We start from the raw sequence: 27189 nt of genomic DNA on the forward strand, positions 1-27189 counted from the left end.
TACAAATATACACCAAAGGCGAGGTTAAGCAAAAATTGAATTATGCAGTCCTTTTTGAACACATAAGCAAATCCACACAAATGCATGCATAAATCTGACCAGTCAGGTTGGATGGTTATCTAACGGGCAAGTCTGAAAAGTGCCCATTTGATAGGAAAACCAAAAAAAAAAAAAAAAAAAAATTCTCTGTGTGTACTTTTGGCCATGTAGTTAAAAAGTTTAAAACAATTAATAGCTTTTAATAGTAAAAATGCATAATCTAAAAAATGCCTCCAGATTATAGGTTAAATTTATAATAGTAAGCAGCATGCTGGATATGAATTCTGAGAGGGCCTCAGAGTCTTTACCCCGTCTAAAATGTGTCCTAATGAGATGCAATACCGATTTTAGACCAATGAAATTTCACAATAGTCAGGAAACCTATAGAAACTAAGTAGTCCACAAAATGTCCTGCTGTGGTTGGTTAGGGCCAAAACTCTCTACATTTATAAGGATGAGATGGTTTTTATTACGTTTATCACCAGTCACTTTATAGCCTCATAGGACATTTTGGTTTTGAATTATAGCAGTAATCATGAAAAACTTAGTAAACATAAAACAACTGCATGTTAAAATAATTTTTCTCACAGCTCCACATAACACAAAAAATTTATATGTGTTACTGTAATCAAAATGCTTTAAACCATATTGTACATAAATTCATCATTCCATAATCAAACACAAATTGGTTCACTGTCTCCCCATTGAATTTTCACTTGCCCTCAAAACAAATTACTATAACACATGCGTGTAACCATTAAAAAAAAAAAGTATATATGTATATAATAATAATAAAATTACAGTTGCATGATGCAGTCAACTTATTTACATTCACAGTGTCATGTGTTTAAATACAAAAAAGCGCATTATGTATTATGAAATGGAGGGAGAGATAGACAGAGAGACATAATTCTCCTATGTTGCCATGGACAACTCACTGTTTTCTTTCAGGTCCTACTTTACTGTCATGTCCATATTGTATATAAACCCATAACAGCAGTCCACCTCCCCACAGAAAACACCTGTCAACACCTTGTACAAAAAACATATGGAAAAAATGCCATCTTTTCCAAAACCTCAATTCCTCTAATGTATACAAAAAATGCAATCATACACATTTTATATGCTCAAACATGATGCATGCACATTTTCCGGCTTTCTGTGATACAAATTTACAAACATAAAAAAACATACAATTTATTTCTTCTCCAGCATAACTTATTCATGATTTGCAAGACTGAAAGAGCACCTCAGGTTATAAACTGAAGTCCTGGCTTATAAAAAATTGCAGCAAATAGGAAATTAACTTCCAAATAACACTGAAGTAGGCCTTTAAAACTCACTGCTTTCCCCATTCTGCCTAGAGCGAATACAAATGGGTCTAACCAAAGAATGGGTCTAAACAAACGAACATTTTTTTTTGCAATTTTGTATTTCACTTCACATCATATAGATATAAAAATAGACCATGTTGTCCCGCCTTATTGTAATAGTACATGCCAACTGTAATTAGTTGTTGTTGTGGAGTGTTTTTGCACATTCAGCATACTGAAGTTCTTCCATCAGTGTTTGAAAGTGATTTAAAAACACTGAATGGAGTTCAACCAGTCTGTTGACATCCTAAGTGCTTATCGATTTGCAGTATGTAATTCTTAGACACTTAAACTAATAAAGTGCTTAGTTAAATGCCCGGGGCCTATGTAGACCTGTTTAGAATCCTATTATCCTGTAGGAATAACTGCAGCCTGAGTCCTTCTCCTCAGCCTTTCCATCTGGATTCATAATTGTCCACCTTTCCAGCTGCGAGTTAAGCAGAATTGTGGAGAATCCAGCTCTGTTTGGTCAGATTCCTAATGACATGGGTCGAACGGATACTTTGTGACACCTCCGTGAAGTTCCACCATGGACTCGCTCCAGGTGATGACATCACCAGTGAGGTGGCTGGAGCAGGACACTTGGTTGTAGATCTCGGTAGACGTGAGCACACGGGACCACAGCTGCAGATCCGACATCTCACCCACAAAAGACTGTGTGGCATCAAAACGGCCGCCCAGAGTGTCCTGGGTAGAAGACACTCAAGTTAGCATGAGTGTGTTTTGATACTGACTGACTGACTGATTCTGTGAGACATACCTGCTCCTGTCCAAGGATGAAGACTCCTCCTGGTTTAATGGGATGCCACGGAGACAGATTCTCTCCAGAGCCCCTTTTCACACCGTCCAGATAAGCCTCCCACATGCCGTCACGTGTGGACCATGTTACACAGAGGTGGTGCCACTTACTGTCCGTCAGAGAAAGAGGAAGCGTAACTGCCTGAAAGAGGGCAACACAGAGTATATCTTTAAACAATACAGCAACTTTTTTGCAATTATAGCATTCTGTCTGAATGTGGGGGCAGTTGTGGCCTAGGACTTGTAACCTGAAGGTTTTGGGTTCGAGATCTGGCAGGAATTGTCATACACAATTCTGTCATACACAATTCTGTCATACACACTTCCACACACACACACACACACACACACACACACACACACACACACACACACACACACACACACACACACACACACACACACACACACACACACACACACACACACACACACACACACACACACACACACACACACACACACACACACACACACACACACACACACACACACACACGCACATTATACAAAGTTTAGTTGACAGCACATAAACAAAAGAAAAGTTCTGTCTTGTTTTGATTTAAAAAAAAAAAAAAACAGTAGAATGTATTCACACGTCAACCACGGATAAGCCATTAACTAATTAGGCAGGATGATGCAAATGACGGAGAAGCCAAGAGGAAGAGAGAGCTTTGCAGACTGTTGCAAGGGCAGGGCAAGGGCATTATCAGTGTAAGTCTGGCGACTTTACTAGGTCTAGCATTTTATCACAATTCATTTGATCACAATCATTTTGTCTAATGTTTATGACATATTTGATTGTATCAATTTAAATACACTTTTAAGCTAAAATGTTGTTGTAAGGATTGCCTGTGTTTAATGAATCTAGAGCATTAAACTTTTGTTATACAATCCCTGTTTTATAATTGGCTGATTTCTTTACCTTGTCATTCACCAGCAACTCCATGGGATTGTTGCCCCATTCAATCAGGACAAGTTCGTTGGCCTGACCCGGGACAGAGTAGGAGAATGGGGTTCCGATCCCAGGACCTGAGCCCCCTTTCAACCAAAGACAGACTGTGAGGGCAAAAATCTCACTCAGAAGGGTGCGCTTGATACGCCCATACATGTAGTTGGTGCGCATCGGGAAGCCAATCTGAAAAGCATCAGGATTCTTGGGCTTCTTATTTGGTCCTGTTAGAGATGAAAATAAGAAACTGTGAAACGGGATTGCATTTCTCAGCATCATAACATCTAAAAGCACCAATGAAATCTTTAAAAGACAGTTGGAAACTCAAATCTCCTGGACTATTTAACTAAATTATCTCCAGTTTTAGCATTTAACCCATTCAAATCTCAAATATGTTCCAGGAGAATGAAAAATAAGACCATACTTTATAGTTCTACTCTAAATCTAAACATAAATTATAATCAGCTGATGAATAATAATAATAATAATAACACATTACCATATTTGTAAAAGTTACTTGATCTTTAAAAAAAAAAACATATACTTTATTAATAAACTTTATTAAATAAATTGTAATTTAAGCTATTAGTTTTATGGCCAGAATGTATGACCCAATATACCTTACAATAAATATATAATATATATTTACAAAATATACAAAAATATATATATAACCACACTTAACTTTCTATTCATCAAACAATTCTGTAAAAAAAATCTTGTAAAAATGTAGTTTACAAAAAATGTAAATAATTAAGCAGCAAAAACTTTAATAATTATAATAATTAGAACCTGAATTACTAATAGTTGGCCACCAATAATAACTGACTTGAGCACATTTTTGACACTCAGACTGTAGTAATTCAGCTTTGCCATCAAAGGAATAAATTATGTTTTAAAGTATATTAAAATGTTTAATACAAGATAGAATACTTTATACACTGAACAAAATTATAAACACAACACTTTTGTTTTTGCCCCCATTTTTGTCCTGTACAGTGAAAATCGGGATTCATCCGTGAAGAGAACACCTCTCCAAAGTGCCAGACGTCATCGAATGTGAGCATTTGCCCACTCAAGTCAGTAACGACGATGAACTGCAGTCAGGACGAGACCCTGATGAGGAGGACGAGCATGCAGATGAGCTTCCCTGAGACGGTTTCTGACAGTTTGTGCAGAAATTCTTTAGTTATGCAACCCGAATGTTGCAGCAGCTGTCCAGATGGCTGGTCTCAGACGATCTTGGAGGTGAAGATGCTGGATGTGGAGGTCCTGGGCTGGTGTGGTTACATATGGTCTGCGGTTGTGAGGCCGTTTGGATGTACTACCAAATTCTCTGTAACGTCTTTGGAGACGGCTGATGGTAGAGAAATGAACATTCAATTCACAGGCAACAGCTCTGGTGGACATTCCTGCAGTCAGCATGCCAATTGCACGCTCCCTCAAAACTTACCACATCTGTGGCATTTTGCTGTGTGATAAAACTGCACATTTTAGAGTGGCCTTTTATTGTGGCCAGCCTAAGGCACACCTGTGCAATAATCGTGGTGTCTAATCAGCATCTTGATATGCCACACCTGTGAGGTGGATGGATTATCTTGGCAAAGGAGAAGTGCTCACTAACACAATTTAGACAGATTTGTGAACAATATTTGAGAGAAATAAGCCTTTTGTGTACACAGAAAAAGTCTTAGATCTTTGAGTTCAGCTCATGAAAAATGGCGGCAAAAACAAAAGTGTTGCGTTTATAATTTTTTTTCAGTGTACTTCCATTTAGTTGGTTGGGACCAAATTTCAATCAAAGACTTGGGGTCTGAACAGTTAAATAAAAATCCAAGATTCTGCACATACACTTATGATTTTAATTATTTTTTTTTTTTATAATGTAAATTTGATTAGCCAGAGTTAATTCAGTTCTGTTTTGTAATACTTTTAGGACTTATTACCTGGTTCTGGAGTTTTGTGTTGAAGGTTACTCAGCACTGCGTCTAATTTGTTGATGGCTCCACGGATGGGCACTCTTGACCCCGGTGGTTGGATTGAGGTTTGTGGATGGTGGACATGATCATCATTTCCATGGTGTCCATTGCCATGATGGCCATCATCATGATGATCATCATGGTGGTTGTTATTGTGGTGGGTGTCATGACGATCATCATGGTGGTTGTTGTGATGGGTGTCATGATGATCATCATGGTGGTTGTTGTTGTGGTGGGTGTCATGATGATCATCATGGCCACTCTGATGATTGTCTTGGTGATTGCCATGGTGGTCGTCGTGGTGGTCACTGTAACGGTCATAGTGATGACCATAATGGTGATTACGATGGTGGCTAGAGTGATGGTCATCGTGATGGTTTGCCTGATGGCTGTCATGGTTATCATGATGGTCATCATGGTGGTTATTGTGGTGGTTATTATGGTGGTCATCATGGTCATGGTTATCCTCATGATGACCATATCCATGATGGTTATCATGGTGACCATAGTGACTGTCATAGTGATGATGGAGTTGTTCTTCTAGTGCGTTAATCTTCCGCTGCAGGAGGTCTCTCAAAGAACTTGAATAGGAACTGGATGAATTTCTTGCCTATATGAACAAAAATGAAAATAAACAAAAAAATACGGTTTAGGTAAGATTTTAAACACAATGTTTGTAATGCAATGATAATAATAACCAATGCAAATATATGCTTATTTTATACAATTATCACAATTGTTTCACAGAACTTGACCAGTATTTTAAAAAGTTTTATTTTATAAATCTAAGGCTAAAATTTTGGATGAAAATTCAGCAAAACCATAGAACACCATTTTTTTTCATAATATAGACCAGGTTTAATGTAGAAATGTTTTACCATTAACATTCAATAAACACTACTGTTCACAAGTTTGATGTCAATTGTATTTATTTATTTAATAGGTTAATGTTTGTATTCAGCCAATGGCACTTTAAATTGATCAAAAGTGACAATAAAAATTATAATTGTACAAAATCTTTATATTTAAAAAAAGAGCTGTTTTTGAACCTCCTACTCATCAAAGGCACCAAATCAGCATATTATAATGATTTCTGAAGTATTATGTGACACTGAAGTTCCAAAAATTCAGTTTTGCCATGGCAGGAATAAATTACATTTTTAAATAATTTCAAAAAAGAAAACAGTTATTTTAAATTACATTAATATTTCACAATATTGCTGTTGTTACTGTATTTTTTAATCAAATAAATGCAAAGAGACTTCTTTCACAAACATAAAAAAATCTTATCGACCCCAACATTTTGAACAGTAGTGTATTATAATACAGACAAGTGTGTTGAAATCACAACAGCCCCTCCTTCACTGTCAGCACTCCTTCCTCTGATTAGTCACAGCAAATCCAGCTTTACACCACAGCATTCTGCGCTTAATGGCTCATCAAGGCAGACGGGGCTAATTAGTGATGGCAGCAACTAGCACATTTGCAGAGTGCCATCACCAGCGTGCAGTGTGTGCATTTCCTCTCAAAGACAACAACAATTCTGATAAACCTTGTGGTCATATTTAAATCACTTTGGGAAACAGGAAGAATATCTGAGTTGTAAAGCACATCAAACCTGATGACACTTCTACAAAATTAAATCCTTCATCAGCCATTCATCTGTGTAATAAAGACTAATTATAAAGGAAGAGTTTAAATGCATGACATCATTCACTGCATACTGTAATCAAAGAAAGTGTCATGGTGTGGCTGGTTTAAAGGATCAATTGTAAGTGCATGGTAACCATAAGTATATGGGTTATCCATGTTAATGTAGCATGGTCCTGCTTTCCCAGGGTAGGGATCTGGCTAATTAAATAAACTAACCACAGGAAGTCACAGGAAGCCACCAAAGTGTATTACAAAAAAGGGAAAAAAGCTTATGTCATCCCGAGAAGTTGTCCTGAATACAGATCGGCCTGTGACATGCATAACCTCTGAAGAAAACTAAATCTAAGCAGTTGAAAAACGTGGAAATACCAGGAAATTTTAAAATTGTGGTTTTTTTTCAGGCCTGGGAAAGCCATGGATAAAATATTCCCTAAAATAATTTCCATGACTGTCCTAGGGGAAACACTACTGATCAAAAGTTTGGGGTCAGTGATTTTTTTTATTTTTATTTATACTTTTTTTTTTTTTATTTTTTTTATCAAAGATACATTGTACTTATCAAAAGTGACAATACAGACATTTATAATGCTACAAAAGATTCCAACAAAATGGTGTGCTTTCTATTTATGAAATAATGAATCATGGTTTCCACAAAAATATTAAGCACCACAACTGTTTTCAACATTCTGATAATAATAAGAAATGTTTCTTTGTCACCAAATCAGCATATTAGAATGATTTCTGAAGGGTCATGTACTGAAGAGTAATGGCTGCTGAAAATTCAGCTTTGTGATCACAGGAATAAATTACATTTTAAAATATATTCAGGTAGAAAACAGTTATTTGAAATTTTAATAATGTTTCCTCAATATTCCTGTTTTTATTTTATTTTTGATTAAATAAATGCACCCTTGGTGACCATAGAGACTTGTAAAGACCCAAAACATTTAAAAAGTAGTGTGTATATATGTTTATTTTATTTTTTATTTATAGGCTTTAACTTTCAGTTTAAGACTGTAAACCTTCCCACCTGAAGATTTTCCAACCTCTCCTTCAGGGCCTGCAGAGTCTTTCCTGTCTGTTCTGGGGAGAAGCTGTGTTTGCCCAGATATGGAGATTTGCCTCTGTGATGGTCACTGCGATGCCCGTTCAAAGGGAAGTGTGGGTCAGCATGGTGTGAAGAAGGCTGCGAGTTGTGATGTGAAGGGCCTTGATGGTTGTCATCATGGTGTCCCCTTCCAAAGCTCTCGCAGAGAGTCAGTTTTGCTGTCAGTTCCCGAATGGTCTCTCGCTGATCCAAGATGGTCTCCTTTTGTCGCACAAGGCTCTCCCTCAAGTGAAGGATGGTGGCTTTGGCCTCATCGGATATGGCATGTCGGCTACTACTACTGCTGCTGTGACTACTCGGCAGCCCGCTAACTGCCCCATGATGTCCATTCCCATGGCCATTCCCCTGTCCATTGCTGTTTGGCCCATGTGGAGCCCCATGTACATTCCCATGTGAAGCCCCACCTGGTGTGAAACAACTAGGGTCTGCATCTGCAGGAATAGGGATGCAAACAAGTTTTGGTTGCGTTCCCCAGTCATATTCCAAACCTGGAATGCTACAAACTGTAAATGATGGTAATAAAGATATGAGAAAAAGAAGAAAGTGGGAGCGAAAAATCCCTCCCCAGTTCATGTGTTCTGAGAAAGGCAAAGCCATAATGGCAAAATTTGTGTTTTTCGTCATCATCGATTTCTTCTTTACAGCAGTGGGATGCGCACCATGAAAAGAGGTCATTGGAGAACAATCAGTGGATTTAGAAATCCACAAGAAATGTCCAATATTTTTGTGAGCACAGAATGTTATTTCCAGTGTGAATGGTTATAAATCCATCAGACACAGACATTCCAGTGTACAAACACACAAGCCAGCAAACCAGAGCAGAAGCAGGACCTGTTGACTGCTCTTTTGCCCTGGCCTGTTGAAATATTTGACAAACCGGATCTCCAGTGTTTGGCAGTTAGCAGTAATCCTTTAATTTCCGGATTCTATCAGGCACATCCCTGCAGATTAGAAGAGAGATTTCAGTCAGCTGTGCTCCAATGAAAAAACACTTTTGGGGTTATTTACAATAATTATAATAAAAAAACTAAAAGGGCAGCAGTGGGATCGCATATAGCTCAGTTCTATTTACTCAATTTATCATTCAACAACATGGACTTGTTGAGTCAGACGCGCCCCTGGGGTGAGTGATGCTAACAGCTGAAAACCCATTGGCTATTGTTATCAGATTACTGCTACACAAACTTGATGCAAATGATGAACGATGGCTTTCAAAATAGATAGATAGATAGAAAAATAGATAGATAGATAGATAGATAGATAGATAGATAGATAGATAGATAGATAGATAGATAGATAGATCGATCTTGCTCTTAAATCCCCAAGGTTGACTGTCTAATAGGATCCAGGAAGGCTTAAAGGCCATGGTGGATTGGCATGGCAAGCTTACAATAGTCTCTTTCTACAGTATTGCTGCCATCACATGTGTCAGTGGTGTTGGCTCATGGTCTGGCACTCATAAGCCAGTTCATAAACACTCTACATGTAGCCAGCAGTCTCCTAAGAGGCTTGTCCATTCCACATTTTCACGCTGTACGGCAGGCCACCCTTGACATATCACTAGACAGAGCTCATGGCATCCTCGTTTGACTGAGACAGAATGAGTGAGAATGTGAAAGATCAAGATGATTGCCAAGGACACTTTGGCTTTCAGCTTAGTTAGACTTATAGCAAACATGAAGAGACTTTACAGACTATTCAGCTGTATAATTAGAGTCCACCAGACATGTTTGTTAGGTTGCTTTTCACACATAATGTATTCTTGCATTTAAAAACATTTGCAACACAATAGAACAGACCTCAGGTGTTTTGAGAATTTTTAAAGCACCTGTACGTTAACATGTTTTGCCTTGAAATATCAGTTTCAAAATCATTCTCATGGTACATTTCTAATACGTCTGTTCTGGCAGTATGTAAATTTGGGTACGGAATTCTGTGAAAAGGGAAGATTGCTTTACGGCAGCAACAAATGCATGTGTAAAGCGATCAGCTGTAATTATGACAGTGATATATATTTTTGACAGTGAAATTTCACTCACTTTAAGGGAAAGTTCACCTAAAAATGAAAATTTTGTCATCATTTACTCTCCCTCCACTTGTTTCAAACCTGTATGAGTTTCTTTCTTCTGGTGAACAGTAAAAAAGATAATTTATATAATATAAGTTACCAAACAGCTGACGGTAGCCAATGGCTTCCATAGTATGAAAAAAAAACACTATGAAAGTCAAAGGCTATCATGAACTGTTTGGTTACCAATATTCTTTAAAATATCCTTAGTGAGCATAAGAGACTTCTTTAAAAAATATTCATAATCGTCAGTTGATTACCATTTTGTCCATTCCTGTTTTGCAAGACATCAACCTTTTTTGACCAGTTCTTTTTGCTTATTAAAGAACAGTCCACAACTAACAGTGCACACATGCATTTGTGAATTGTCTGGTATTCTTATACACCAGTCAGAATTATTACATATAATTTAAAGAGGAACCTTCTGAAAGAATCTCAACTAGGCCCTTCACCACATCGAGATAAATGAACTTTCTCTCAGGAATCACTTACAGTAACACCTGTCCTGCTATAGGCCCTGATCTCAGCCTAATTGTAGTGATACTTAAATGAATCATTCATAGTCAGTTGGCTAACTAGATAAAGGAAAGTAGACTGGTGCTAAGCTCCTTAAATCTGTCTGTATCATGTCACAAACAGATGTCATGGATTTACATTTACACATGATTAGCTCTAAAATCATGGATATCTTATTAAATGGGTCATGTATTTATACAGCCTACATGATTTTACCATTTTGTATTAATTTACATTAGATTTTTTTTTAGATAGTTTTTTTCATCTTCAAAGAAAATGACATGAGATGCAATGAATGGTTGGTGGTAAAATAGGGGATAAAATGTCTGGACTAATGGTAGACTCATGGTTAAAAGTGCAACAACATTTAAATACCAAAGAATGGTGAACCAAGAAAAGCGACAATTTTACTTTGCAAACTGTTTCTGCAATTAACTTGAAGTTACTTTGGACCAAAAACATAAACACAAAATATAAGGAAGCAAAAACTAAATGAAAAAGATCAAATGGATGTCATTCTTGTTTGCATTTAGAGGAAGCATTCAGGTTGGCATCAACAAAGATCAGGCACTTGAGTCGAATCAAATCAGCCATAATATCCCACAAGACTTCCTGGCTGCTCAGTAGTATGTATTACTAGTTGATTAAAAGATTGCTGTTTTAGATTACATGTGAGGCAAGTCTAAACTCCCTCTAGTGTTAGAAAACGTAATACTTTCCATAGAGAGTCCATGTAATCTATATTACTGTGTTGTTTGGAAGTATCACTCAGTACTTGCTTGTCTAAGTTTACAGTAACATGAACACTGTTAGTGTAAAATTTGACCAAAACCTAAAATAATCATCCATGTAGGGCATAAAGTTTGCAACAGTATTAGCATGAACAGGTGTCCTTAGAACAGACATATTGAGATTTGTTCACCTAATGAATCAGGTCAAAGTACTTCATGAGGTACGGTGTCCTTTTTGTTGACCACATATTAAAACTATTAAAACTTCCAGTTGCCACAATGGTTTTATATATACAAAAACCTTGTATATATATGCATAAGACGACTGAAAACTGTGATTGCTAACCCTAAGGCTCTTGCAAGCTTTAAACTGAACCTCTAATAAGCTTTAAGAAAAATATTGTTTACCACTGTAAACAACAGTAAACAGTAAAGTCAGAAAGGCATGTTTATACTATCATTACCAAAAAAAGCTGAAGGTTGCCAGACAATCAATTCATCACAATATTCATGCATTCCTCTTCTAAAAGACATTTCCCAACTATATTTACTCAGCGTGTAACCATGCATTGTAAATTAGCAATATAATTAACATCTAAATACCCAATCTAAAAATCTAACCTCATTTTCCCTTAAAAACATTCAAATAAACAAATAAATGGCATTTTAGCAGCTCAAATTTCTCCAAAAAGGAAGAATTAAGTTTGTGAGGGCAAAAACTGATTATCTTACAACTTCAGTTTTCCTAAAACCACATGGCTGTTCATGCTGAACAAAAGTAATGCTCATTACATTTGATAAGTAAATTATCAGCAGTGCAAAGCAGGACGAATGGTAATCATACAATAAAATGCCACAATTATATCACAATCAATCTGTACTATACCTTCTGAAGTAAATTTGAATCAGCTCCATCAGAAAGTTGCCTATGAGTTTTCTGGAGAATAAAAAAGGTCTCTCACCTGCAGTCAGCCACTGAGTTGGGGCAGGTTGGTCTATTCCAAACACACTGATCAGATTGAGAAGGATTTGCTTTAGGGAGGATAATTTTAACTCTCTCCACTCCCCCATCCTTCCCTCCCTCCTGTTATCAGTCTTCTTTAAATTACACAGCTTTAAGGGTTCTTTTGATTGTATTTTCTCTTAAAACGCCAAAGTGCAACACCACAAAAGTACTTGCCTCATCGCCTATTCATAAACACTGATCCATGAGATCATTATGGGACACAAGACTGGCAATTTAACTGAACTGAAAATGCAGTGTTATTTTAATATTATTTATATACTATTATAATATTTATTCTTATTTGAATTAAGCCTTTATTGTTTAATTTTCTATTTTAATTATAGTTTAAGTTTCAGTCATTTACATTTTTTTTTGTGCTTTTGCCATATTTATTTATTTTTATTTCCATATTAGTTTTAGTAATTTAATACGTCAATTATTCAAAACTCATTTTATTTCAGTTAGTTGCCTAGGTAATATTTATAGTTTTTAAGTTAAAGTTTTATATTTAGTTTTATTTCAGCTTTATTTAGATTATTAATAACATTATCTTAAGTTTTAGTTAATGAAAACAATAATGCAATAGTAGTTTTTTCTTAATAGTCAATCTTTATGTAACATATAATCTATGACGTTTATAACTTCGTTTTAGTTCCAAAATGCACACATAACTGATATGTACATTGTACAGTAAAAGATATGTAGGGAGAATCCATAGCTTTCAGCACCAATGAAACAATTAGCCATGAAGAAAGGAACAGGTCTCGTACTGTCTCATATTTGTACTTAAGTATGTTTCATAATCTACACTAATTGTGTTGTCAAGGTGCTAAACTTAGTCTGTGCAGTCACTGCTGACCCCACTCAGTCTGGTTATGGCATCCTGAAAACAGATTCGGCTCAGGTGACCTGTGAACCAACCTGCTGGCACACCAGCAGAGTTGAGACTTCAGCACAAGGATGTAAGAGACAATCTTGATTTCTTTTACGAAATGAAGGAAACTCTTAAATTTATTTATATTACATTTGCATTTTTTACTGTAATCTGTCATTTGTAGCATTGATACTAGAATGTGAAATGGGACAGCTGGCAGCCCTAACCTTCTATGATTTAATGGGCATCAGTCCTAAAGCTATTCACGCACACAACCGATGCCAGCTGGCCTAAAAAGGGAGAGAAAGTGAAATACAGATAGACAAACACAAACAAATGAACAGGATGACAGAGATAACTAATAGGACTGCCATTTTTTAGACAAAAGGTAAATAATAATGGTTAAACAGTGCAGTTTTATAGCACAGAGATCTTTGAATTTGTTTTAGTATGGTACTTTTTGACAAATATGTTAATGATTATATACAGTTTAATGGGATGAATCAAGGCTGCATTTATTTTAGCAAAAATAGGAAGTAATATTGTGAATATTATTACAATTTAAAAGAAATGTTGTCTATTTTAGTATATTTTAAAATGTAATTTATTAATTATTGATGTCATTATTGATACCTTTACTTCAGTCTTCACATGATCCTTCAAAAAAACATTCTAATATGCTGATTTGATGCTAAAGAGACGTTTATTATTAGCATCAATGTTGAAAACTGCTTGTGCAGCTTAATACTTTTGTGGAAAGCATATAAAAATCATTGGGTAACCCTAAGCAACATTAGCAGAGGATCTGATAATCTGTGCTGAGACGGTCTCAAATAGCCTACAGATCGCCAATAATGCTCCAGATTGGGGCTTGTCCAAGTGAGGCATCTGCACATTTTCACCTAGTACATAGAGGGGCTAGGTTCAATATTAACTGTGCACATATGGGCTTGGTGCACTACATTATATTGGAAGAGTAAACTTGCTGGAGGATGGAATCCCATGTGTTTTCCGAGTGCTGGTCTGCCAACATCCTAAAATGTCTAAAGGGGTATCAAATGGCAATGACAGCAAAAGCAGAATGTGATGCTTGACTCTGAATTGGTTGTGATTAATAGTTACATGACTGAAATGCATCACAGACACACAGATCTTTACAGATATTTAACCATTTTTCATTCCAGATATGAAAAGATACCTGCGTTGATGTGTGAAAATAAGAGAGTTTAAAGGAAATACTTCACTTTTATCGAGAAGTATCTGGGGCAGTGGTTGCCTAATGGTTAGAGAGTTGGACTTGCAACCTGAAGGTTGTGGGTTCGAGTCTCAGATCCAGCAGAAATTGTCGGTGGGGGAGTAAATAACCAGTGCTCTTTTCCACCCTCAATACCACAACTGAGGTGAGACCCCTGAGTAAGGCTCCGAACCCCTAACTCCTCCCCAGGCACTGCAACAATATGGCTGCCTACTGCTCCGAGTGTGTGTTCTCCGTGTGTGTGTATGTGTGCGCACTTGGATGGGTTAAATGCAGAGTACAAATTCTGAGTATGGATCACCATATCTTATGCCACACGTTCACTTCACTTAATAATTTTAATAACTGAAGAACCTTTGTGCAATGGAAAGTTTCTTAATGGAACCATAAATGTCAATAAAGAACATTTATTTTTTAAAGGTATATAATATTTGGTATTGTTTCTCCAGCAAAGCATCTAATTGTAGGTTCAGGATAAGGTGAATGGCTTCTGCTGTTGGTGTTGTGTAATCATCCACTTACAGCTGTAATTGATCCTTAATTAACAGCTCCTGCACTGATCACTCTCCTCTGTTTAGTAAGAGCTAAAGCTAAAGACTCTCCACTTGACTTTCGGCCCTTACCGTTAATCAATCGCTATATGCTGTATGCTATATGTGGACTGTAACATTGTTTAGGAGTATGGAGAGGAGTGACATTAATGAGAATGACTGTGCAGCAGTACAGACAAAAGTTTTTTTTTTATTGTGTGAAGCTCTGTTGGCATTAATCTCTTTATCTCTTTCTCTGCTGTGCGTCAGGACAAAGTTTAATGCTCACACACACACACAAAGGCAGTGAGGCATCACAGTCAGGGTGGGAAATTAACCTTTTTGCCCACTATCTAATGGCTGATCAGTGCTGAGATCATGAACTGAATGAAAAGTAAAGAACGCAGTTCTTTTTGCATTGGAATTGAAAGTGGAATTCTATTACATTTTCACAACCACCAAATATTTGAAAATGCATTAATGTCAAAAGAAATCACACATTTACTTAAGACAAAATGCTGGGTGACTTGGATGAATAGACCCTTTTCACTGACTGTTATAACACATTCCCACAGTTATTATTAGCTTCATAAATCGAGCAAAGTTTTTATATTTTAATTTTTTTTTTATTTAATGTACATTTAAAACACTATACTTTCTTAAATTATTAGTTAAATGTGTGAGTGTTTTTACTGAACCCTTTTTTATGATGAGGCGTTTCCCCAACTATTAATATCAACTATTGTATTTTCATTTTTTTTTTTAAACTATAGTTTGTTTTATTAAGCTTTCATTAAATGACAGAAAACTAGTTATTGCTGCTGTAAGTGATTCTAACAGGCTACAACATAATCATAATCTCTCTGTATTATTTCTTCTTTTGGAAAGTCATAAAAACACTATTGCACTATTTTTTTCTTTTGCTATTGGATCTAACGGGAACCCAAAAATTACATTCATTATAGTTTCTGTTCACTACTATAGAAGTTTATAATAATGAGTACTGCTACTGGGAACCCCAAAAGTGCAACAGGGTCTGGTCTGACAGAAATTTGTCAACTTTTTTCTCTTCTAACCAATGAATTTCTCTAGTATTTTTTTTATTCTTTTGTAAAGTTATTTAAAAAAAAAGCTATAGTGGATTTTTTATTTTGCTATTGGAGCAAATGGGAATGCAAAAATCATATTTGTTATCCGTTCACCACTATACTGTAAAAATTTACCCAGCTATGAATGTCTAAGAACCCCAGAAATGTGAAAAGATTCCACTGGATCAGAATAAACAGCCAATTAGACATATGCCTTACCATTTTTTTTTTAAAATCTTCCTCAAAATTTTATCAAATGTGTTCAACAATAGTGATCTTTGTTTTCTTGTCAAAGGCCAATCTGAAACCAGTCACCTGCTAGATAAGTGCTTAATGACAAATGTGAAAGGCAAAAAGTTTGGTTACATCAAATGCTATAATACCACAAACTACATCATTATAAACAGAGCATTGTGATAGACCTGCAGTTCACAATAACCCATTTTTACATTTTTTTGACATGCACAGCTACTCCAGTCCCTTTATTCGGCATTTTCATCTGAAATAAAAGAATTGTATGCACCAATATAACATAGGAGAGGTGTCAGACTGCTACTGTATGTATTTTACTACTTATATTCTAACCTTTATTTCAGGTGATGTTTCTGGTCTACTACAAAGGAGACATTTGCATTTTCCAAGCCATATCTCAAGCATCATCTGAGCACCCTGCTAGATATGAGTAAAAGATGAGAAAGTAGACTCAAACAAAAATAAATAACTAAATAAAAAATACTGCAACTACACTTCTGTTAAAGTTGGTAAGATATTTTATACTCACATTTTTGATATTTTATACTCTTATACTCACCCAGGCTGCATTGATTTGATCACAAATGCAGTAAAAACAGTAGCACTTAAAAAAAATATTTTTATAATTTATAATTTTTATAATAACTGTTTTCTCTTTGAATTTAACTTATTCCTGTAGCAATTTCTCCTGTCTTCAGTGTCACATGAACATACAGAAATAATTCTAATTTGCTGATTTTATCAAGAAACATTTATTATTATTATTAATGTTGAAAACAGTTGTACTGCATATATTTGAGCAAAACTGTGATACAACTATTTCAAGATTGGTTGATGAACAGAAAGTTCAACAAAACAATACATAGGCCTATTTGAAATAGAAATCTTTTGTAACATTAAAAATGTCTTTACTGTAATTTTGAATAAATTTATTGCATCCTTGCTGAAGAACTGCATTCATTTCTTTCCCAAAAATAAATAAACAGCTACATAAAAAATTGTAATGACCACAAACTGTTGAACAGTAATGCATATGCAGTTAAAATTCAGGCTTGTTAAGCACTAGTGTTTGTTGCCCCCAATAGAAACCATCTGGCTTGTAGCACATAAGTAATTTGAGTTTGCGACCCCTGTTATAGGGGATTAATTCCCTGACACTGACAGCCATTATAAAAATAGGCAGATGTTATATTATACCCTGTTTAATAGGTTGATTGGTTTTCTGTTGAGGCAACGCTGCCTGATGGCGCCACTTACTGGACAGTGTTGGTAAAGCAGAGGGATCTATAAAGGTTAGTGAGTGCACAAATCAAAGCCATCGCCATGCTGAGCACATAAGACTGCAGCACAGTGTCTGTCTCTTTCTCGCTGGCTCTCCTTCCTTCTGTCTGATGAGGTTACATAATACAAATGAGCACTAACCATGTCAGTACATCATAGATTCACTGAATGAATTGAATACAGATTGGATTGCAAGCATGTTGAAGCTGCAATCATCTCAACAGCACATACAGTGGGTATAGGAAAGAATCACCCTCCTTTAAATTAATCACATTTTGTTGCTTTGCAGCCTGAAGTGAAGACGGACACAGTTTTTGTTTTAGTCAGCTGTATTTACTGAGTGCTACTTATAACATCCTAGTGAAATATGTAACACCAACATTTCAGGAAAAAATAAAAAATAAATAATAATTCACTGAGTTGGAAAAAGGATCACCCACTTGTGTCAGTATTTTGTTGAACCATCTTTTGCTTTAATTACAGCCTTTAGTTTGTTAGGATACGTCTCTACTAACTTTGCACATCAAGACTTTGCAATATTTGCAGAACTGCTCAAGTTCAGTTCAGTTTGGTGGTGACTGTTTGTGGACTGCAGTCTTCAAGTCATTCCCCAGATTTTCAATGGAGTTTAAGTCTGGGATCTGATTATAGGTCATACAAGGACATTCACCCTTTTCTCTTTGGGTCTTTGTCATGTTAGAAGGTAAAACCTCTTCCCATTGATAACTTTCTGGCAGAGGGCAGATTTTCCTCAAGAATTTGATGGTAATTTGCCCCATCCATTTTTCCGTCTGTCTTGACAAGTGCTCCAGTCCCTGATGTAGAGAAACACCCCCATCACATGACATTACCACCTCCATGCTTTACTGTAGGAATGTTTTTTTTTTTTTTTTGTGAGCTGTATTGGATTTCCACCAAACATTTTGTTTGGTGTTGAGGCCAAATAATTCAGTTTTAGTCTCTTCTGCCTCAGAATTTTCAAGGTGCGTTTTGGCAATGCCCAGTCGTGACTGCTTTCTTGAGGAGTGGCTTTTTTCTTTCAACCCTCCCATACAAGCCACATTTGTGGAGAGTATGTGATATTGTAGTCACATGCACACAATGACCACTCCTTGTCGTAAATTCCTGCAACTGGTTCAGAGTTGCTGTAGGCCTCTTGGTCACCTCTCTGACCAGTTTCCTCCAGCTCTTTCATCCAGTTTTGGAGCAACGTCCTGATCCAGAGAGGGTCACTGTTGTACCAAATACCTCCCACTTCTTAATAATAGACTTCACTGTTCTTGTAGGCATTGATAAAGCCTTTGAAATGTTTTTGTATCAATCTCCTGACTTGTGCCTGTCCATCACAACTTTATCCCAGAGATCTTTTGAAAGTGCCTTGCCACCCAAAGTTGATTGCTTGCTTTAGTTGCACTACCAAGGACTGAAATGCTCCAGGAAAGCTCTTTTCATAGTGAACTAATCAAAATGACCACAGCTGAAAGTCAAATGGCGTTGTGTGCCATTGAGAAGGTGATTAGCTCCACCTGATTGAGATTTTCTGATGTGTTAGTGTCATAACTTTCACTTGGATTACAGCTGGATAAAACAAAAACTGTGTCCGTCTTAATTTCAGGCTGCAAAGCTACAAAATGTGATATGCACAATAGTTCACCTGTTCTAGTTCACTAGTTCATCATTTGCTTATCCTGACATTTTTACAAAGCCTTTTGATGTTCTTTGCTCAAAAAGATGATTGCCATTTATTGTCACTTTATAGAAAAAAAGACTGGTGACTGAGGGGTTCATTCTGCCTAAGCCAAATCTTGACTGTTTGAATATGTATAATGCTCATAACGGAATAAATGTAAATGTATTTAACCCAGTGGGACACTGTCCAGTAGGCGCCCCTCGTGCACGTCCATGGTCATAACTCACTTGACATGCCACTGTGACATCAAAAGGGGACTTTGCATTTGGCTAATCCACATAACTCACATTTACCTAACATCTGTAAATAGCTACCTTAACCACCCTACTTAACTAGTTGTCAAGAAAGTTTGTATTGCGGTACCAAGGACGTTTCTGTATGTGTTCTTGGTAACCAGATCTGTTTCCCTGTTCCCATTTTCATTTTTCTTTGAATTTCTTTGAGATTTTTAAGACATCAAAATTGACACTAATTGAGAAAACTTGCAGGTCTGACTATCAATTTAATAATGCAGTTTTAACAATATAATTTATTCACCAACAAATAAAATAAAGTCTAAATAATTTAAATAAATAAATAAACACAACCTTGCATCTGGAGATGCTTTAGTGAAATAAAAATAAATACATACATACATAAATAAATAAATAATAAATTATTATTTTAATCTGTACTCAATTTTCAGATTAAGTTTTCTAAACTAAATTTTAACAATTCCTCAGCAGATTAAATAAATAAATACTTTGTTTGACCTGCATTGTTTTAGCTGGTCCGTATAATTTTGCACCATTGTGCTGTGCAGGCATTCTAAATCAATATTTAAAGTAAATTGCTACGCTTAAAATACAGACATTGACACTGCTTCAGAATTCCGGGCCTCATTTTCCCAGAATTACCCTCACAAACACTCATACACTTGCATGCTGTAACCTCAGCCTTCGAGTGGGCTTGGTGCCATGCTTTTTAATGTCATTAACAGGTGGCTTTCTAAAATAGAATCAAGAAAAGCTCACGCGCGTATTCACACACATAGCGACGCAAGAAGATACAAACATCACGCTGGCATAGAGACGCACACTGAAATCTCTCAGACACCGCAGGGCAGCCATGAAGTAACAACTGACAGAAACAGACCCAGTGCCAACGTCCCTAAAAAAAAAATCATTGTGCCAGGGCATGGGCGTGATCTTTTTCAGATGCATACAACCCCCCAAATACTAGCGGTGTTTCGTATCGACATCCTCCCTCTTTAAACCCCTCTTACGTACTTTCTGTCGGTCTTAGAGAAAACCCCTCTGCAAACCAGCCTCCACGTATTCAACACTCGACAGGTCAGCTGCTTGTTTGTGCTCTTGTGATTCACTTTAAAAGTACCTGCATTGTCAGCACTGTTAAAGTACTATTAAAAGTCATAATATTTGTTTTTGTTGCAGAAAACTTTAATCTGTGTCAGTCTGGAGCTTACAGTATCTGCTTTCTTTATTACTAATATACTATGTACAATATGGTATGCTTGAACAGCAAGTCATGTTTCATGTTTTTTCTCTTTATATACTTTGGCTGTTTGGCAGTATTAGCATGTCCTGTTATTCCTCAATTGTGCTGTAGTTCATATCTGAACAATTTTGGCTATTACTTTCTGTAAATTAATGAAGCTAATGAGTTAATCAAGAGCTGCATGAAGCATTTTTAGATGTACGCTGCATGTTTTATACAGAGTCTCTGATTCTGTCACAGCAAATTTGGTTTTGCAGCATAAAATCGTATAAAAAGGCATACAAATAAATTTTAAGGTGTACAATGTTACACTGTTACTATTAAAAGTCAATCAATTAATTGTTTTTATTTATTTTTGCGGGTGGTGCCACAGTAAGACTGTTATTTTGAAATCAAAATCATGGGGGTTTGCTGGGACGTGATTACGCTGAGCATAGAAAATGCTTTTGAAAGAAGTCTCTTAAGCCCACCAAGGCTGCATTTATTTGACCAAAAAATATCAAAAATAAAGTGTGAAATGCAATTTATTCCTGTGATGGCAAAGCTGAATTTACTCCAGTCTTTAATGTCACACCCTTCAGAAATGATCTAATATGCTGATTTGCTGCTCATGAAACATTTCTTATTATTAATATTAATGTTGAAAAGAGATGTGATGCTTAATTTTTTGTATTAACCATGAATTTTTTTTTTTCAGGATTAATAGAAATAATAGAGACTATAGTAAATATAGATAACATAGATTATATTTACATAATATAGATCTATATAGAATATATAGAAAAAGCAATTATTTGAAATAAAATATTTTTCTAACAATGTAAAAGTCTTTACTGACATTTAATCAATTAAATTAAGACTATAATTGTAAATATGCTACAGTTCTGTAGTTCAGCATGTAGTTATATATTGATGAAACACAAAATAAGATATTTTGAAGAACATTGGCAAACAAACTGTTTTGGTGGCCACTGATTTCGACTGTAGGGGTAAAAAAAAATGCAAAACATACTTAGTGTTTCACAAAAATCAAAGAAATTCAAAGAAAAATGACCAGAACTATTTTTGGGGTGAACTATTCTTTTAACACTCTAAAGACGGCATTATGAAATGGCAAAAACAACATCAACAAAAACAACAAAAAATCGTACATTCAAAATATTGATTTAAAAATGAATTGCAAAACTGATCCAGTTATGATACTGCAATAAACTGAATCATGACATGCATCTTGCAGCAAATACTGTAGCATATCATGGAGTAGTTGGTGACACTTCTCCACCTCATAAAACTGTGCTTAAGTTTGATTTACTGTTTCATCATGTTCTTGATTTTTTTTTAGAGTAACCAGCCCCAACCGCTGACTTCCTCATTTCATCATTCACATCTTCAAGCTGTATTAGCCCTCATGTCAGCACACTTTGTGTGAATAGGCAATGCCTTCCCCTGTCCTGCAGCTCCCAGCATCCTTCAGCTGTCTATCTGGCCTTAACGCCTCCATTATTAACATCCTCAGCCGCATCTTCTTCTGACAAGGCCTACATTAGAAACACATTAAACTGGCCTAGATTGATCTTGCTGGATCAATCTAAATCAGACTCCAGCACTAACAGTCTTTGTTTGTCCTCTCATCTGATTATTTTGAACTCAAACATCTAAAACTTAAATGTCCTTTCAAAACAAGCCACTGTCTCTCATTCATTTTCTGGATCTTTGAGCCTGCAAGTCAATCATGTGGTCCACATTCATCGTTCAGGATGAAGAGGTAAGGACGGTGAATACATCTCCTGGAGTGCACCAACCTTCTGGTGGGCTGGAAGGGTTTTTGGGATCACGGGGCGGTGGACGCAAACGCAGACACAGACCACACCCCAGTTCTGGAGATGGCATTAGCGAAAGCCAAGAGGGCAAAATCAAGCTGACGTTATTCATGGCTGTAACCGGCATCATGCTTACTGTGCTCGGGATGGGAACGGAGTTCTGGGTGGAGCTTAAACCATCCAAGAGCTTCGACAACAATCAGACTTGTCTGGTAGCACATTATGGCTTATGGAAATGCTGTACCAAGACGATCTGGGTGTCAGATATGGACCCAAAGCAGGAGATCTGTGGGCCTTTGCACTTACAAGGAGGTAAGAGCTTTTGTAAAAAAATAAAAAATAAATAAAAAAAATTTCTCGACTGGAGTAGGAGAATTCAGAATAATCCATCAGAATAACATCACCTTTTTGGATCCCATTATAGAATCCAACTGCACCTTCTTTAAGTTCTACACCACTGGAGAGAACATTGTCCTATTTCAGAAAACACCAGAAAAGGGTGAGTCATCCCACATCCCCCTCTCTATCTTTAGGTCTCATAGCACTAATGTGAGTTTCTTTGTGTAATCACTGAGTGCTGACACCATATACACATTTTTCACCTAAACATGAAACGTAGATGTTGTATGAGCAGTGCCAAATAGAATGAATAATAATATAAAAGAAATAAAATAAAAGAAAGTAATGATTGGATGGTTGGTGTTTTAATGCCATGCCTGCTTCCTTGGCTATTTTCAAAAGTGTTTGCAGAGTGATATAATTTACTATTTTTTGACTTAACTTAACCCAGCACAATTAAATAAAATATTTTTCAGAGATATTAGCATTAAATCTTATTGCAGCAATTATTGAAAATAAATTATTAGAAAAATATTTGAGGTTGTTGTTCATACCTCGACCAATTCATTTTTTATTTGTTGATAAAATAAGATACTATGGTGCTTTTAAGATATGAGGGTGGTATGGAACATTTTACAATAAATTAAGGAATAAAACACTACATTTCCCACAGAAAAAGATTTTGCACCAGTTCTGTACCATTTTTCAGTAACATTTTACAGTAAGATTCCATTCGTTAACATGAACTAACAATGAAAGATACTTGTAAAGCATTAATTAATCTTAACTTTTTTATTTCAACATTTAATAATACATTGATAAAATCGGAAGTTATGTCTATTGATATCACCTAATGGACCTGTGCTAAAATGAAGTAACAATGAACAACAGTTGTATTTTTGGTAACACTTTATAATAAGGTTAATTAGTTAACATTCATTAACTACTTTAGTTAACATGAACAATACTTCTACAGCATTTATTAATCTAGGTTAATATTAATTTCTACATTTACTAATGCATTATTAAAAATCAAAAATTGTGTTTGTTAACATTATTTAATGCACTGTGAATTAACATGGACTAACAATGAACAACTGTATTAACATTAACAAAGGTTAATAAATACTGTAATAATACATTCATTAACATTAACTAATGGAACCTTACCATAAAGTGTTACCATATTTTTTTTATAAACTATTAAGATAATATGAATAAATGTTGCAACTAATGTATAAATCTACATTTAACTAACGTTAACTAATGGAACCCTATTGTAAAGTGCTACCCAATTTTCTAACAACATTACCTGTATAAACATTTAAAGGTGCACTCAGTAATAATATGCTAATTAAAAGGTTAATGAATTTACTTTTAAGAAATGTCAATAAGATGATGTACTCTTACTGCACACGAGTGTCTTGAAACTGACAGCAAAAAAAGTTTTTGCTCAAAATAATTGCTATAAAAAGTATATAGATAAAGAAAAAGTATGAAGTCAGAGCAATTAATACACATTTTTGCATCTATATCAATGTAAAGTCTAAGAACACTTTAACAAATAAGTAAATGTAAACCAAACCTTACAGAGTGCACCTTAACAGTAAAACGTTCTAAATTGTATACAGCTCAGTATGTGTACATTATGCCATCGTATTACTGCTATCTGTTAAAACTCCTCTTCTCCCATCAGATCTGACAGTAGTGTCGGCCATGTTTGCTATCATTAGTCTTTTCCTGATGGTGATGGGATCCATTTGCATTATCATGGCAGTAAGCAAAGGTGTTCAGTTCTTCTTGAAGCCAGCTGCAGTTTGCTTCATACTGTCAGGTAACATTATTATGCTCTTGGCCAGCACCTCTAAACTAAATATTACAAATGCATTTTACATGATCATTCTTTGGAATCTTCATACACTACTGTTCAAAGGTCTGGGGTCTTCAGTGTCACACGATCTTCCAGAAATTATTCTAATATGTTGATTTACTGCTCAAGAAACATTTCTTATAATCAATGTTAAAAAAAGTTGTGCTGCTTAATATTTTTGTAGAAAACATGGTGCAGTTCATTCAGGATTCGTTAATGAATAGAAAGTTCAAAAGAACAGCATTTATTTAAAACTGATTGTTTTTTACATTATAAATATCTTTACTACACTTTTGCTCTATTTAATGCATTAATGCTGAAAAAGATTAATTTATAAAAAAAAAAATCATACTGACCACGAACATTTGAACAGTAGTGTATACACTGATTTTTTTATATTTTTATGGGTTGTCTATTTCTTTACAATACATATTTCAGAGTTGTTTCACTTCTATCACTTTGAATCAGTCATCTATGCTAAATGACATGCACTGCACACTTACACACCTAACAATTGGTGTAAAAACAGTTTTTAGTCAGAACTCACTAGGAAATTTCACAAAATTGCAAAGAATCAACACACAAAAGTGCAGCATGGCACTTTTGCACATGGCAAAATTTGGAGTAATAACATTAAGAGCAAGCAATTCGAAAAAGACAATGCACTTATTATCCATATTGCTAGGTTTGTATACATCTGATAATATTATTTTTTCCTCTCTGTCTCTCAACAGGTGTCTTAATCTTCCTCTGCCTCATAGTTTTCCACCAATCAGTGCTTTCATTCTTAGCAAGCGACCAATCCATACCTCTACATCATGAATTGTCCTGGTCAGTGACGTGTGTAGGCTGTGCCGGGGCTCTGGTGATTGTTGCTGGGGCCTTGTTTTTGGTCCTTGCTCTTCCATACAGTCCTTGGGAAAAGTGCTTGCCTAAGAAGAACAGTGACATCTAGTGGCGCGGGGGCTGAAGTGCAGTACCAAGGCAACGTAATACGGTGCATAAGTTGGCACAAGTGAGGATGCTACTGGAAATGTAACAGGAAGTGGGCCAGACATTTTGGCAGTGTTTATGTACCATTAGAATGGAATGGTTCAGTGGTGTGATCATCAAGCCTAAAATAATAATACATATAAGCTCATAACTTTAACATAATAGCTCAATTGTTTTTTTGTGTAAAACTCATGTGCAATATTTCATTTTTGGTTGAACTATTCCTTTTGTTAATGTTTTTAAATTATATAAGACATATGTCCTATATGACAAATATAATATAACATACTATTTACATGTTGTCAAATAAATCTTACATAGTTAAACTTGTATGTTTTGGTGGACTTTATATACAGCTCGGGCCATTTAAAGACTGAGGTTCTGGGAACTATTACATTTCATCTTTTATGAAGATTGACATATAATTAAGGTAAAATTATAATATTTAATATCTAGGACTATAATTGGTAACGGAAGTCTAACTACTACTGAAGCAATAATGTAGTTATGCTGAAATATCACTGTGGTAAAAATGTTATTGGCATGATTGGGAATCCAGACACTGATTGTTATTGAAGTTGTAGGTAACATAATTGATGCTTTATTTTTGTTTTTTATTTATGTTTATGGAGACATTTTCAAGCATTGATCTGATTTTGGTACTAAAGTACATAAAAAAAACATTCATCTTCTCTCCTTTATATTGTGGAAAACAGCCTTCATGTCTCGTAATATATATATATATATATATATATATATATATATATATATATATATATAAATATATATATATATATATATATATACACATACCCGATTCCAAAAAAGTTGGGACACTGTACAAATTGTGAATAAAAACAAAATGCAATGATGTGGGAGTTTCAAATTTCAATATTTTATTCAGAATACAACATAGATGACATATCAAATGTTTAAACTGAGAAAATGTATCATTTCAAGGGATAAATAAGTTGATTTTAAATTTCATGGCATCAACACATCTCAAAAAAGTTGGGACAAGGCCATGTTTACCACTGTGTGGCATCCTCTCTTCTTTTTATAACAGTCGGCAAACGTCTGGGGACTGAGGAGACAAGTTGCTCAAGTTTAGGAATAGGAATGTTGTCACATTCTTGTCTAATACAGGCTTCTAGTTGCTCAACTGTCTTAGGTCTTCTTTGTCGCATCTTCCTCTTTATGATGCGCCAAATGTTTTATATGGGTGAAAGATCTGGACTGCAGGCTGGCCATTTCAGTACCCGGATCCTTCTTCTACGCAGACATGATGTGGTAATTGATGCAGTATGTGGTCTGGCATTGTCATGTTGGAAAATGCAAAGTCTTCCCTGAAAGAGACGACATCTGGATGGGAGCATATGTTGTTCTAGAACTTGGATATACCTTTCAGCATTGATGGTGCCTTTCCAGATGTGTAAGCTGCCCATGCCACACGCACTCATGAAACCCCATACCATCA

At 35.7% G+C, this 27189-nt stretch overlaps 2 protein-coding genes across 3 annotated transcripts; one reads left to right on the plus strand and one right to left on the minus strand.

Annotated features, from left to right (window-relative positions):
• Positions 1 to 25652, minus strand: LOC109107476 (neuronal pentraxin-1-like). Of its 2 annotated transcripts, XM_042776448.1 has the most exons (7): positions 25529 to 25652; positions 7825 to 8843; positions 5371 to 5751; positions 5109 to 5292; positions 3136 to 3386; positions 2173 to 2352; positions 1 to 2099 (listed from the first exon to the last, which is right to left on the minus strand). In XM_042776448.1, exons 2-7 carry the CDS (start codon positions 8575 to 8577, stop codon positions 1890 to 1892), a joined length of 1959 nt encoding a protein of 652 aa, XP_042632382.1. In that variant the 5' UTR covers positions 8578 to 8843; positions 25529 to 25652; the 3' UTR covers positions 1 to 1889. The 2 variants fall into 2 exon arrangements, with proteins under 2 accessions (XP_042632382.1, XP_042632381.1); XM_042776447.1 differs by having other exon boundaries at positions 2 to 2099; positions 5109 to 5751.
• On the plus strand, positions 20244 to 25674 carry LOC109106882 (voltage-dependent calcium channel gamma-6 subunit-like). The gene is made up of 5 exons (XM_019120143.2): positions 20244 to 20524; positions 22033 to 22822; positions 22935 to 23009; positions 24546 to 24683; positions 25454 to 25674. The coding sequence occupies exons 2-5, from the start codon at positions 22423 to 22425 to the stop codon at positions 25672 to 25674; spliced, it is 834 nt and encodes a 277-aa protein (XP_018975688.1). The 5' UTR covers positions 20244 to 20524; positions 22033 to 22422.
• Positions 25675 to 27189: the final 1515 nt, after the last annotated feature.

This window comes from Cyprinus carpio, chromosome A19, assembly GCF_018340385.1.
Source record: "Cyprinus carpio isolate SPL01 chromosome A19, ASM1834038v1, whole genome shotgun sequence".
Taxonomy (NCBI): domain Eukaryota; kingdom Metazoa; phylum Chordata; class Actinopteri; order Cypriniformes; family Cyprinidae; genus Cyprinus; species Cyprinus carpio.

Excerpts from the sequence above, each read along its gene's own strand:
- LOC109107476 (XM_042776447.1), bottom strand. The coding sequence starts at position 8,577 with ATGACCTCTTTTCATGGTGCGCATCCCACTGCTGTAAAGAAGAAATCG. Across the intron at positions 5,752-7,824 it reads AGAGGTTGGAAAATCTTCAG|GCAAGAAATTCATCCAGTTC; the intron begins GTGGGAAGGTTT and ends TTGTTCATATAG. Across the intron at positions 2,353-3,135 it reads AGTTGCTGGTGAATGACAAG|GCAGTTACGCTTCCTCTTTC; the intron begins GTAAAGAAATCA and ends GCCCTCTTTCAG.
- LOC109106882 (XM_019120143.2), top strand. The coding sequence starts at position 22,423 with ATGTGGTCCACATTCATCGTTCAGGATGAAGAGGTAAGGACGGTGAAT. Across the intron at positions 23,010-24,545 it reads TCAGAAAACACCAGAAAAGG|ATCTGACAGTAGTGTCGGCC; the intron begins GTGAGTCATCCC and ends TTCTCCCATCAG. Across the intron at positions 24,684-25,453 it reads AGTTTGCTTCATACTGTCAG|GTGTCTTAATCTTCCTCTGC; the intron begins GTAACATTATTA and ends GTCTCTCAACAG.